The sequence below is a fragment of the Arachis hypogaea genome, chromosome 4 (assembly GCF_003086295.3).
Source record: "Arachis hypogaea cultivar Tifrunner chromosome 4, arahy.Tifrunner.gnm2.J5K5, whole genome shotgun sequence".
Classification (NCBI taxonomy): domain Eukaryota; kingdom Viridiplantae; phylum Streptophyta; class Magnoliopsida; order Fabales; family Fabaceae; genus Arachis; species Arachis hypogaea.
The window spans coordinates 97,623,681-97,639,271 of NC_092039.1; the positions used below are offsets into that span (position 1 = coordinate 97,623,681).

General features: G+C 34.6%; 1 protein-coding gene across 5 annotated transcripts; it reads right to left on the reverse strand.

Annotated features, from left to right (window-relative positions):
• Positions 1-1,276: 1,276 nt before the first annotated feature.
• Positions 1,277-7,720, reverse strand: LOC112797012 (uncharacterized). 5 transcript variants are annotated; one of them, XM_025839735.3, is made up of 6 exons: positions 7,526-7,720; positions 5,443-5,809; positions 3,049-3,253; positions 2,889-2,961; positions 2,364-2,529; positions 1,277-1,709 (listed from the first exon to the last, which is right to left on the reverse strand). In XM_025839735.3, exons 3-6 carry the CDS (start codon positions 3,212-3,214, stop codon positions 1,605-1,607), a joined length of 510 nt encoding a protein of 169 aa, XP_025695520.1. In that variant the 5' UTR covers positions 3,215-3,253; positions 5,443-5,809; positions 7,526-7,720; the 3' UTR covers positions 1,277-1,604. The 5 variants fall into 5 exon arrangements, with proteins under 5 accessions (XP_025695520.1, XP_025695524.1, XP_025695521.1 ...); XM_025839739.3 differs by having other exon boundaries at positions 2,336-2,529; positions 7,526-7,713; XM_025839736.3 differs by having other exon boundaries at positions 5,443-5,858; positions 7,526-7,689.
• Between the last annotated feature and the right edge of the window lie 7,871 nt (positions 7,721-15,591).

Genomic DNA, 15,591 nt, shown 5'->3' on the forward strand with positions numbered 1-15,591 from the left:
ATTATAAAGTTAAATTTTATAAAATAAATAGGTATTATATTATTACTAATTTCCTCATGTAACAAAATCAAATATTTATATATAACACAAATAATAAAATAATAAGGCACCATATATAATAATCACGTAGTAATATTATGAGTCCTTATTAATATATATAATACACATATTTACATATGCAAAATTATTAATTTTCAATTAAATACAAATTAATTGATGAAGATAACTTAATCCCTATAACTATATGGGGAGCCAAAACACAACGCCAAAATTGTACTATTAATAATAGCACGAATAATATCACTGCAAAGAATGATATTTTTATATAAAAATATGAGAATGTATTTATAGTTATTGAATTAATTTAAAAATTTTGTTTATCTTATGTTTTAAGACATATTAAGTTTATAAATTAAAAATTTTTTATTAAAAATATAAAAAATTTAAATTTTTAATACATTTATTTTCATTCATTGAATGAAAATATTTAAAATTTTTTACTAATAATAAACTTATCATGTGTCTTTAGAACACATGTTAACTAAATCTTAATTTAAATGATGAATATTAAATATATCTAATAAATAGTATACAAGTTGTTGGAGGAGAGAAGAGGGACGCTGAAGGATTGAAAGGCGTCGCCGCGAGAGGAGTTGCATGCAGAGGGCGCGCCGGTGCGGCGAAAGGAGTTTGCCAGGAAAGGCGCGGCGGCACAATGAGAAGAGTTGGAGGGGGAGGGTGCAGCATCGCAGCGAAAGAAATTCAAAGGAGAGATCGTAGTGTGAGGAATTGGAGTGTGAAAAACTGGAATGGGAAGGTGCATATTTTCTTAGCACAATCCTAGGTTTTCAAAATTTTAAAATCCTTTTTTTTTTTTTGAAAAATTAGCTCTTAGATTAACCAGTTAACTGCATATAGAGTTAGTTACCTATATTTTCTCATAGTGATTAATTTTCCAGTTTATCACTATCAATCTCCTTACTTTATAAATATTTTTTCAATGGGTATTATGGTTATTCAAGTTTTTTTTATTATTATGGTTTTATTGCTCCAACAGACAAAGAAATATAAATAAAATGTATTTCAAATTAACTGACCATGTGAAAAGCAAGGTTGTGAAAATCGGAAATCCAACATTTGCCTATTTGGTTCACCAACTAAAAGTACAAGGGTTCTAAAATATACGTTATTCACGTATTTGATATTAAATTAATTAAATACATGTCCCAAATCATCTCTAAAAAGAGAGCAAGGAGAAAATTTTGGACAAGGAGACTAGAAGTATCAATTTTGAATATTACCATCTTAATCTCTTCTGCTAAAAAACGAGCAACATATCATGCATCTCATTTCTATTTTGATTAATTGCTCGGTTCCGGGAAAAATAAATATAAAAAAATTGAAGGGTTAAACGGTTATACTATAATCCAATTAACAAATGAATTATAGTAATTCTCCTCCGCAAAGCGAAACAAATGGAGCAAAGAATGGTTTCTGTGTCCGATTAAAACAACATTAGGGAAGAGAAAAGAATACTCCAGGAAGGATTCTACTCACAAAATTCTGCACTGAGGAGGCCTGGCAACAGCATCATCAGGATCCAACTATAAAGAAGATAATCTTTCTCGTGGAGGACTCTGGATGGCGCCTATTCTTTGTGGAGGCCACACAACATGGGTCACCCTTCCTCGTATGAGGCCCAAGGGAATCTGCAAACACAATTTACATGTTACCAAGATGTTAAAAGGTTGCAACCATAGATGACGCGTGGTCTGATGACGCGTGGTCTGAGGCCTTGGCGCAATGGCAACTCACTTGACTCGTGAGCAACCACACCCTGGTTCGATTCTCGGAATCGATCCTTTCCCCTCTCCCCCTTGTGTGTGTGTGTGTGATAATGACCAAAAATAAAAGGAAAAGAACACAGACAAAGTCTACAACAATGAAAATCCAAATCAATAAAAATTTTCGGTCAAGGCTAACAGCATGGTACCTTATTATCTATCTCAACATCAATGCACATGAAAATCAATATACAAAACTCAAAAAAGGAGTCTTGTTAAACGACTGATATATTAATGTATGCAAGCATTCATGTGAAATATAAATCAGTAAGATGGCTCAGCTGTAGCTGTAAAACCACAATGGATAGCACTTTGATTGAATACATTACGCATGGAACATAAGGTTACTAGATTAAACAAAAAAGCTCATATACACTATTATCTTTAAAGATGTCAACAAAATTGACATTGACAGATAATAAATTGCTTTTTTTGTGGCAATAGAAGCCTGGCTGGTCAAGTTTTGCAATATATTATATAAGTAACCACACCTTAAACTAAGTGATAAGAGAACCTTACAGGTCCAAATGACTTTGAATCCATGCTAAAAGCCGCATTATCTCCCTCAACCCAACAATGTCCTTCTGGAACCTTCAACACATCATAGTTCTGACGACTACCAAACCATTCACCAGATAATGCAACTATTCTCTTTATGTGTCTCTCCTTGTGATTCAATGGAGAGCTACAAAAGGTTTGGGATGCACTAATTAAAGTCTTAAAAAAATAAATAAATAAATAAATAAAATCACCAATTAAGAATTTCAAAATAAGCAACTAAGATCTAATCTACATTCTAATAAAACATGAATTATCTTAGTAGTTGAATATAATAGCATAATCATTCACCAGTCACTACCAATAACTTGAACAGAAGTGCAACATTAGTCCAAGAAAAAATCCTTTGTGAAGTCAAACAATCACAGGGTCCAAGGTGGTTATTTTCCGTAACTATGTTGTTTAACTTCTCTAGACATCATATACCAATGTAAAATATGGCATATAAATGCAAACATATATTCAAGAGTGAAACAAATGTATTACCTGAAGACCACAACATCTCCATGTGAAAATCTGTATTTGTCAACGCAAAACTTCTCAACCAAGACATAATCATCTGCAGCATAACCAAATGGTCAAATAACAAAATCTGCAATCCCAAAATACCATGTTTCTTATGAACCCCCTTTGGCAAGAATATTACCAGAGAAGTTTCCTGCAGAAGAGCTGGTTTTTGGATTAAGTGTGGGAGACATAGAGCCACCCCGAACTGGAACCACTGTTACATAACGATCAGATACAGTAACAGTAATGATCCCAAATGTGACAAACTTTTTGGTAAAATTCCACAGAAAGCTGCTTGATCCCATTTGTTCAAGTGCATGTTATGCCAAATGTATGAAAACCATCTGCAACCAACTTCCCGAAATAGCAATGAGAACAGGGGAATAGAGGAATGTAAAAGGATAAAAGCACATTCATTTAAATAAATTGCATTAGTCAGTCAAAATTTTCCTTTTTATGATTTTTTAGTGCAAAGCTGTTACAATTTTTAAGAAAAAATAAAAGAACAAAAAATAACATAAACTTTTATGCAAAACAGATGAAACTAGTTCTCCGTTGTCAATGGAGTGTGGATATGTGAAATGAAAAAATTTGTAAATAAAAACTTCATCATGTTATAAGCCTTCTCATTTATTAAGACCCCACCAAGCCCTAAACATCCACAAACTCTAATAATATAACATCTAGTTTGCCTAATTAATTAAGGAATTTTGAAAAGATAAAGCCAAGAACAAAAAGTAATTTCCTCTTTCCAATATATTGCTGATACAATCAAGCTAGAACAGTAATCCAAAGTGCTTTAAAACATACTTACTTAACAAAACAAATTAAATTAAAGAATCTAACAGGTCTAGCTGAGGCTTATTCATTAATGACATTTCTTAACTACAAATATTGACCACATGATTTAATTTTTCATCAACATTAATCTTCATTCTGTATTCTCAAGACATCTAAGTAAGCCTTAACATTAAGTTTGGGAGCAGAAGCACCCTCTCTTATAACACATCATTTATTATTTATAGATAATACATAAAATAATAAAAGCATGATACACAGTATATATAAGATTCGAAAAAAGCCTTGTACATTCTTATTTATATAAAGTAGGAGAGTAAAAAGTAACAAATAAACATTTAGTAAAATTCGAGGTTCTGAATACTGAACCAGTCATTGAACTGCTCTAACTACTGATTCACTGGTTTATTGATTCAACCAGTTCAACCGTTTTGTATTAAAATAAAAAATAAAATATAAATAAACACACTAAAACATAATTACAAAGTTCTGAAAATCGGACTGGTCATCGAACTGCTCAAGTCACTGGTCCACTGGACCAACCGGTTCAACCATGGTTCAACCAGAATAACCGTTTCATAATAAAATAATAAATAAAATATAAACAAACACACTAGAACATAATTATAGTCTAACATAAACTTTAAAATGTCATTCAAATCTACATAAAATATCATCAACCAAAATCTTAACTTTTCTGGTTATAAGTTTAAAACAAGGTATCTATTGTTACTTTAGCTAAGAGCATAGATCAGACAAAAAATGAAGTGTTAACTTCTTCAATTATAAGTTTAAGAGCTTTGTGATATAGTAAGAGTATTAAGCACCAACTTATGGCAATATGTACTATCAAAGGATACATACGCTCATGTTTTGTGTGTTTGTTGCCACTTTGTTTGGCTAATCAAGTTTAGTTTTAAAGTATGAAATCCCAAAGATTCTAGACGGTGATTTCTTAACCAATAAAGTAAAACTAACAATATTCAAACTTTACACACAGTTACTTTCAAGTTTCAAGTTGACATAATAGTGATTAATCACATATCATTTCTGTGTTTTTCTGTATTCAATGGTATTAATACAGACAGAGATGATAATTACCTAGTTTCTGATGGCTAAAACAGTAAAACATAGTTGCTAAAATATCATTAAGACGATAATTAGAGTTTATTTCAATACACAATTTGTTATATTTTGTGATTAAATTACAAGTATTCCTTTAGGAGGCATTTGTTTTGTTTTTTGGTTTATAAGTAGTTCATAGAAACTCAACTTGACAAAGCAGGGACAATCCATTACACAGTACTTGCAATAACCAAAACATCAATATCAAGAACCTGCCATAACTTGCGAGTTCATTTCAATACCCATTTTTTTGTTTTACTATGATGTTGTTATCCATGATTTCTAATTTTTAACACAAAAATTAACATGCTTTAACAAAGATTAACAAAGTTTTTAACCCAATTTTTAACAATCTCAGCATAATGATTAACAACAGAAAAAATACTGAATGAGGCAATGAGCACAAAATTTATCACCAAGAAATTTTAACAAAATTTAACAACAGAAAAGAAAAGCAAGAACAAGGTAGTAACAATTTATCAGCATCAATTTATCATCAATATAACAGAGTTAACCAACCTAGAACAAGCAAGAACAAGCTAGTAAGCCAGTAACAGAATTGAAATTTATCAAGAAGCAGTGAACACTAACTGAGCATCCGAGGCATTACCTTCGGCGAGGGCAGTGACCAGAGATTTGCGGGAGAGCGACGGACGACGGGAAGCTGGCGACAAACACTGGTGAGCTGGCGACGAACGACGGGGAGCTGGCCACGAATGCTGGCGAGCTGGCGATGAACACGACGGACGGAAGACGGCAGAGCAGAACCTGGAGACGTTGGCGTTGGTCGAACGGGAGGGCCTTCGAGCAAGATGAACCAGGAGGAATGGCGAACAACCACGATGAACCAGGCGGCGACGGTGAGGCCACCGGCGGCGCGATGAAAGCTAGGGTTTTCAAGGAAGAATGGGAAGAGCTTTGGCACAACCTCTGCCGCTCTGCAGTGAACTTGAAAGGGGAGACTAGAAAGCAAGGTTCTGAAAACCGGACCGGTCATTGAACCGCTTTAGTTATTGGTTTATTGGTCTAACCGGTCCAATCGGTTGTTCAACCGGAAAAACCGTTTTAGAATAAAATAATAAATAAATTATAAAGGACCAAAGATGAGGGTACTCCAAGAACTCCTATTAGATGCAACAGCATTCAACATTATCACATATTCTCACACACACATACAAAGCCTTAACTCAAAGAACAGCCACAACAAGTGACTTGGAAAGAAAATGTAAACACCGAAACAATCACAAGCATACAGAACATGTGAATATTATTATAGCAAACATAATAATAAAATAGCTCTTCTAATGCGTCTCCGAAAATATCCCAAATCAAGAAAACTACATAATCTGATCCACTTGATTCAGATAGCTACATATATTAGAAAAATTAAGAATCAACTAAAAGAAAAAGAAAAGGAAGGCCTGGTTGATTCGATTCAATTACCTGAGATGAAGAATCAAACAGGGCTGACAAGCTGAGAGTTTAAATGTTAAACCTCAATATTCAAATAACATGACTCCATTATTGTTATTATTACACCCTTCTAATGTCACAAACTCAATATATATTATAGTCTGTTGAGACTTGTGTATTCACAACTTGGCCTCATCATTCTGATTCATACCTTAAGTAGAAGAAAATGTCCCAATCAGCTATTATTACAATTTTATCCAGAGAGTTGGGGTTTTGGTTCGGAGTTCATGCCAATGATAATGACGAGGGGATGAATCCGTGAATCAGTCACATAGGCAGGGGAAATTTTAACAAAGTTTATCACAATGATTAACAACAACAAAAAGCGCTGAAGGAACACTCAGTAATATAGGCAATGCAAATTTTAACAAAGCTCATCACAATGATTAACAACAACAAAAAGCACTAAAAGAACAGTGAATCAGTAACATAGGCAGTGCAAATTTAAAATTTAAAAGTTATCATCAAATACAATCAGTGAGCAAAGCCAATCAATCAAGCACTGACTGAGCATTCTGTTCTGATTCTGTGACCGGGAAGCAACAAATTCAGCAACAAATTCAAGTTACAGCAACAAATTTAACAAATCCTAGTAAAGTCCCAATTTACAGCAAAAAGGCAAATTCATTAATTACCAATTCAGCAACATGCAGAAATACAGGGAAAAGGGAAATCTGGAAAAGAGAGAACACTAAACCAAAACATTAACCAATAACCACAAAACACTAAACCTTCACCCAGCAATTACAAACATTAGCACATTATGAAACATTCCAAAACACTAAACCTTCACCCAGCAAAACCAGCAACTACAAACAAAGCCATCAGTAAATTTGAACAAAAAAAAAAATTAAGAGCCATCAGTCTACAGCATTCAACAATATTGCAACAAACAAATTAGGAGCCATCAGCAACTGGTAAACCAGTAAAACACTATCAGAGCCATCAGAGTAAGTATTACTGACTAACAGAGCAATCAGAGTATAGTGAATACAAGACAAAGCAATCAGAACCATACATACAAATTTGCAAATTTGTAAAATTTCCACCATTAACCACCAGCAAATACAAGGGAATACCAAACTGGAAACCAAGACGGAAGACCGAAGAAGAAGAATTAAAGAACCAAACTTCAAAGTTCAAACCAAGGCCGAAGAAGAATTGAAGAAAAATGGAACAAAATTGAAGAAGAAGACCGAAGATGAAGACGAGCCACTAACCTGGGTTCCGGGCCGAGAAGCCAGCGAAGATGAAGAGTACCAGCCGAGTTACTGGGTTAGGGTTCGACGACCTGGGTACGGCGGCGGCGCTGACGATCTGGGAACGGCGGCGGCGATGGAGGGTTAGGGTTCCTTCGCTAGAGTTCTCCAATCTCCATTACAAATGATTAAATGAATGAATGATTTTTTTTGTTTGGGGGGGGGGGGGGGGTACCAGCCGGTTACCGGCCCGATCCAACCGGTTTGACGGTTTTTTAGTGGTTTTTCTTTGAGCGGTTATCGGTTCGACTAGCCGGTCCGGTCCGATTTTTAGAACCATGCTAGAGAGAATGGTTTCTCAATTCAGAATCCTTTTTCTTTTTTGGTTTTTTTTAATAACAAACGGTGTCATTTAGAGTAACCGGCTGGGTCCTGGTTCGGTTCGACCGGTCGAGTCTAGATTCGATTCGACCAGTCGGAACCTGGATCGGTTCGACCGGCCAGGAACTGGCCAATTCAGCAATTTTGAAACGCTTTTTCCATGGATGGTTTTTCTCATTAGACCGAACCAATATTTGCACTGGTTTCGGTCAGATTGGTTCAACCGGACAATCCAGTCCGATTTTTAGGAATACATAAATTTTAAAATATCATCCAAATTAAAAGTATCACATCTACCACAATGTTATAATCTCGTCTAAATACAAGAACAAGGCCTGAATAAAATTCAAGCAACCCAATAACAAGAAACAAGGACAATCTCAATCTCAAGAATCTCAACAATTTAGCAAAGTAAAACAACATCAGCCCAAAAATTTAGCAAATTATCAACTTAACAAGTTCAAAAACTGAAAATCAGTAAAAATAAAAAAATAAAAAAGCAGGACAATGACAATATAACAGAATCAAGAGCATGATCAACAATCCTAAATCGCAGTAACAACAATAATTGAAGAAGAAAAATCACAGATTAATAATCATAAACCAATTAAAACAACAATGACAGTAAAAAAAATAGCTTCTAGAGTACAGAGGTTAGGGAGCACGAAGGGCTTGACACAGCAAAATTGGAGCAAAGAAGGGCTGGAGCCCAGTGGAATAGAGCCGATGCGGTGAAACAGCGGCTGCGCAACGGAGGAACAGTGGGACGGAAGCTTCAAGCAGTGGCAAAGACGAGCGCAGTGGGGATGTCCGCTTCGAGCATATGCGATGGCGGCAGTGGCTGGACGGAGCAAGTGATGTGATTTTTTATTTTTCTTTTGCCGAGGGAGTGAAGGAGGAGCGGAGAGCTCGAAAAGGAGGAGATGCATGTTAGGGAAATTAGGTTTACGTTAGGTTTTTCTTAATTAATTATATGATGAAATGGCGCCACTTTATGTCAAAGTTGAAACCGGGCAATTTTCAACCGATTCAGAGGTCCAATGGTTTTTTACACTGGCGATTATGCTTACTAGCCGAACCGATATGCATGTTGGTTTCTAATTTGACCGATCGGACCGGTTCGAACTAGTTTTCAAAACATTGGTAAAACTTCATCATTTTGCAAATAATAAAATAGAATCAACAATGAGGGTTTTCACAGCATCAATAACACCAATGGCTGTTTAAAAAATTGCAGCTGCAAAACTAATAGTACTATGTAAGAAACAGCAGTAGCAATAACAATGTAGTAAACAAGGGTTTAAAATGCAAGACACAGCAACAAGAAGTGTTAAACTTTAAATAGCATCAACAAAAACAAAATAATAAACAATAAGTACATCAGAAACCAGTACTAGGAGAAGAGATCGACGACAGAAGGTTGCAAAGCCCGAGAAGCAACGGTGAGAAGGATGAGATATGGAGAAATCGACGAGAAACAGCGAATTGGAGGAGAGGTCCAAGAGAGAGGAGATGATCGAGGAGATCGAGAAGCAGAAGGAGGTAGACTGAAGAGGAGCAGAGTAGTTACGCAGCTCGTGTTAGGGGTAATCAGAGTCGGGTACACTCTTAGCATATTAAATACTATGAGCGTAAGTGGAAGCGCACCAAAAAATGATGTAGAATATCACTAGTAAATACAGCAAACAAAAATATAAGTGATGTAATTTTGTACAGGTGAACAATAACCGCATAAGTAAATAGTAGGGTTAAGTACTCTTTTCGTCCCTAAGGTCTGATGTCAAAATCAAAATCGCCCCCCGATTTTGTTTCTTATTAAAATCATTCTCAATGTTACAAAAATGTTATGAAATCGTCATTTTTCTACCTTAATTTTAATTTTTTGACAAAAAATTACCTTTAACAATAATAAAAATAATATTAAAAAAAACAACCCCTACCCCCGGTATTTCTTCACTCTCTTCCCACCCTATCCCCTTCCTTCGACTAGTCTCTCTTCGAACTTCCTCCCACTCCCCCCTCCCAATTTTTCTTCTCTCCCTTTCTGCCACCCTAACACCTTCGCCGCTGCCTCCTTCTCTACCACCTTCTTCTCCCGCTCCATTACCAACCTCAACCCTTCTTCCATTGGCGTTGACCTCACCTTCTTCATCTCTCATGACGACCTCTCCCTCGGTGATCTCGGCCCCTCCTTAGACCTCAACGACAATCATATCGGCATCGACATCAACAGCGTCGTTTCAGCTCAGGCTGCCGATTCGGGTCTCCTACTTCAGTGTCAAGCTCAAAGATCTCATTTTGAAGTTGAATCTCGACTTGGTTCTCCTACTCCACCGACAGACCAACTCAGCCACACTTTTCACAGCCTCAAGTTTCCTGTTCCTTTTTTTTCCTTGCTCTCTTTCCTTATTCGATGTTCTTATTATATTCTTCGTTCTTCCTTTTTTTTAAGAATATATACATCAGTTTTTTTGTAGAATTATTATTATTTTATAAAAAAGTTTTGATTTTTTATTTTGAGATCTTTAAATTACAATTAAATTTGTTGAAAGTGACAAAAAAACTAGAGATAAGTACTAGTTATTTTCTAGAGATGAGATATTGGTGTGTTTTTTATGAATATGGAATGAAAAATATAACTTTTAAGTTATTGTTGCCATTGAGTTGTTGCTAAGCTTTTTTCCTCTCTTCTCACTTCAAAATTGAGTTGTTGTTGCCATTGTTGGTGTTGTTTAGATGAAGGAATGGTGTTGTGATGGGTTTAGATTGATGGATGAAGAGTAGTGTGATGGTGGTGGCGATGACTGATGATGCAGGGGGTTAGTGGTAAGGGTGGGGCAGGTTTTCTTTTTATTTTGGTTTAAGATCAAAATTGTCTGAAAAATGTTATTTATAGACAAAAGGACGATTTTATAACACTTTTTAACATTGATGGTGATTTTAATAAGAAAAAAAAGGTTGGAGACCATTTTGATTTTAACTTCAGACTTTAGAGACGACAAAAGTACTTAACCATAAATAGTACTATACAGTGAATAGTACCTGTATATTGAATAGTAAAATACGTACTATGTCAGCAACAGAAAAACACCCTCAATTTAACATGGAAAATCCATACAATGTTGGAAAAAAATCACAGGTCAAACTACAAAAAATATCTACTATATTCAATCATAATTACAATATAGTGTAATCACAATGGGACACTCTTATACCACAATTTATAATAACTAATGAGTACTAGAGAGTCCACCTAAAATTAAGTATGTATTTCTTATAATACTCCAATTTTACATTACACACTCTCTACAATATTACACACTACAAGAGACTTTATTTCACAAAAACTATTAATTGTTTATATTTTTAGACAAGGAACTAATGCTTCATGAAGATCCTATTTATAGAAAAAAATTGGGCATTATAGCACAACTAAACTACAGCTGTCTTGCCCTTTTCCTTCTCCATACAGTGCCAACTTTGAATCTTTCACTGTCTTTATTTTCTCAGTCAATATTATTTGCTCAAGTTTCCAAAATACAAGTCAATCATACACAATTTTTAATAGCTTGAAAAAGAAGGTGGCAAAGTAAAGACTGAAAAGGAGGAGTTGGGACTATGTGTGTGGAGAAGATAATTGGAGAAGTAAGGTAGAGTGGAAAAGGAAGGTGGCATCAGTGGAGGCACAGAGAAGAGAAAAAGGAAAAGTCTGTTGTGTTTCATTAGAGTATCAGGTTAGAAGATTTTAGAAATTCAATTAATTTTATTATATATTTTTTATTTTTTAGTAAAATTAATTTATATAATAAAAATTATATTATAAATATTTTAATAAAAATTAATTTTTTTGGACCGGTCAATTCAACCGAAAAATAATGAACCGTATCCTAAAACAATTCGATCCAAGACCATGTCCGTTTTTGCTAAAGAACCAGTGAGAATCAGTACAAACTGGTCAAACTTAATCGGCTCGCGTGTTCACCTGGTCTAGCACTGTGTACTGCAAAAAACTATCGTGCTCCAGTAGTCTGCATGTCTACGTGTACTCCAACGCCTTGCTTTTAGTTCGAACCTGTGTCTTCAGCATTGCTACATGCCTGCACTACAACTAGACTATGTAGCTCTTTAATACTATATGTCCTAATTATATTATATATAGAAACAAATCCTAAACTAATCCGGTCTAAGGCCATGACCCAGCACTGTGTACAGAGAAAAACTATCGTGCTCTAGCAGTCCATATGTCCATGTGTACTCCAACCTCTTGCTTTTGGTTCGAACCTATGTCTTCAGCTTTGCTACATGCCTGCATTATTATTAGAGGTGGAAAATGCGCAGAAATTTAACAGGCCAACCTACGTAACTCGCCAAAAAAGGCAAACCGGGCTAAAAATTTGAGACCGTCATAATAAAAAATCCCGCTTAACTCACACCGCCTAATCCACGAGTTTTGGCAGATTTCGATGGGACAAGGCGGGCTTACCTGTGGGGCCCGTCATTCTATGATTTCGCTTCAAAAATTTTGGTTAATGATTATATTTATTAGATATTTAGAATTATAAAGACTTTAGTGTTTGTGAATTTAAAAATTATATTTTTTTTGTCTTTAGAAATTATAAGTTTATTGAAATGTTTGTGAAATTATATATTTTTTAATATTTAATGGTTAAAAACAAAAATTACTGGGCTTGGCCCACCAATCCGTCATTAAGTGGGGTGGGTTAGAAATTTGCGGTCGCCTCACTAGGCAGGACAGGGCGGACTAACCCGTTTGCTACCCCTAACTACCATTAGGCTATGCAGCTCTTTGATGCTATATGTTTTAATTATATTCTATACATAAACATTTTAGTAGATAGTTTATACTTATTTAATTTATTTTAATTTTAAGTTCACTCATTCTTAAAATTAAATATATTTTTATTTAACTATAAATTTTATTAAATATTTATAAATTAAAAAATAAACATAAATTTTTTATTAATCACAATTTACTTTTTCTTTTCCTTTCATGATTATATGATATCTATCAATATTATTTTTCAACAAATATTTATAGTGTATAATAATATGATAGGTATAAATTAATTAATAAATTATTAAAATTTAAAAATAATAGTTATTTTAATATAAAAATAAAATGAAAATACTTATAATAAAGAAAAAAATAATAAAATGTTATATAATTAGAAAAAATAATAAAATTTTATACAATTAGTTAATTATATTAGATCAACCTATTCAACTAGTAATCCAACAATTAAACTATTGACCCAGTAATCCAATGTTTTAACCAGTTTAATTATCGATTTAGTTTTGATAACTATGAATAAAAGTAAAAGCACTGGAATTTTTTTTCTAAAAGCCGCAATTTATATTTTTGAAGTAACTACCAAATTGGTACCCTAAATATTCAAGTGCTGATAAAAAGGACCTTAAAAGATGTTAACCACAAAATAGTTCTTAAAAAATTATAAAATTTGACAAAAGTAACTAGACATCAATTTCTCCTGTTCTTGTTAACAAAAAACGTTGAGGTGGCAAACAAAAAGTGTGACATGACAAATTCTTTCCTATTCTTTACTAACAATAATTTTCTCTTTCTTCTTTGTCTCTCTCTCCTTTATTTTCCTCCTTCTCTCTCCCTCTCTCTATAACACTCATTGTAATTTTTCGTAAACACAAAGCAATTTTAATATTTCTAGAATTACATCAATGAATACAAACACAAAAATACCAAAACACATTCAAATTCAATCATGCCTAAAATGATCTCAACATCAAAATCACATGATCCATTTAAAAAATAGAACAAAAATGGAAAAATCACAACATCTATTAATAGAAAATAAAAAAGAGAACAAAAACAGAGAAAAAAAAGAATAGGAAAGAACGAAGAAATATAACACAAAGAGATGAGAAAAAGAAAAATAGGGTGGGGGTAGAACTAGGTAGCATAATAGAGATCCTAAGGTTTGGAACCGAGATGAGTATTGTCGTCTGGAAAATGAGTCATTCTTTATTTTTGTAGATTATCTCTCTGAAGATATATCGAAGAAGAAATTGTACCACTTGTTCAACTAGACTGAACGTATAAATGATATATATCTATCACGAAAATAAAAAATGGTAATATTTATATTTTTACTTTCATACGATATACTGCGAAGGGTGGAGCTATGAAGACTATTGCGAAAATGGATAGAATGTGATTGTGAGAAAAGGTTGTTTCAGTAGGAGAAGTTAAGTATCGACAAACGAATGAAGTAAAGAATATAAAGAGGTATCATGAGGTTCATGGAGTTCCAAACATTGTAAAGCATCATTCTCAACAAGGAAAGACTCAAAGAAATTCAGGGATGAATGTGAAAGATCTGAGAAAAGAGAAAAAAGAAGAAGATTCGCATGGCAATGGGTGGACAAAGAAGATAGAAGTACCCATTACAAAAAAGAACTTAGACTGCTGGTTACAAAGGAGTTTAATAGACGATACGAGGAAGGCCATTGATTATAATTCTTTAAAGGCCATGATTGGGAAGAATTTTTCTCAAGTTGTGCAAGTACAAAAACTAGGAGCGTACAAAGCACTTTTGACTTTTAATAGTTTATTGAATGCAGAAGAAGCCTTCACATTCAAATTGAACAGCCTTTTGCAATTTTTCTATAGTGTGTGGAGATGGAAAGAGGAGAAACAAAGTGAAACTCGAAGGTGTGGCTAAAGTGTGTTGGTGTTCTTTTGCATACGTGGTTAACGGAGACATTCAAGATGAAAGGAGGCAAGTAGGGAGAAGTAATTGGGTGTGACGAAGCCACAGAATCATGCATATCATTCAGTGTGGGACGTGTACAAATTAATACTTGTGTTATGGACATAATCAACGAGTAGATCCACATCACAATAGGCAAAAGTAGATTCGATGTTCTAGTAAAAGAGGTTGGCAATGAGAGTTACAAATTGGATTGCAAGCTGGAAGAGGAAGGTGAAATTGAGTCTTACAAGAGCACCAGAGAATTTGGTTGTTAGCGGTAAAAGATCCATAGTTCCACAATAGTGGGCAGTGATCTGGCGGTTGAGTTGGTGATGGTGAGGCCAAGGGAGGAAGATGCGGATAAGGGTAGATTGGTAATTCTAGAATATATTTTGAATAAATGGATTAATTGAAATTCAAATCAGAAGAAAAATCATAGGGTAACGTATCAGAAAGATTTAGAGAAAAGTGTAGATTTTGTGGGTTATAAAGATATGAATAAGGTGGAATATGAAAAAAACTGTTAGTTGGGATTATTGAGGTGGAATAATGAGTTGAACAAAGGGGTCTTGAGGCAAAAAAAATATAAACACAAATAGACTTATTGCTTGGCCCAATAATATGGGATGTGCCAACGGTACTAGGGAAAATAAATTGGGCCTCATCACATTAACCAAAGGCCCAGACCATGCAGAAGTGAGTACAACATGTGGGTTGGGCGTCGAGATTCTGGATCGGGTTGATTCCATTCTAAATAATGGGTTCTGCAGTTGTCTCCAGGGAAAGCATGATGGGAAGCAAGAAGGAAGTGGCGGCGTGCAAGATAGCAATGAGATGGACCAACGAGCCGGCGTTCAAGAAAAGTGCTTATGGCGACGGCGACGGCGACGTTGTCTTCTCTACCACTGGACAGGAAACACATCTGACGGAGTGCCAACATCAGAAGCTTGAGACTGA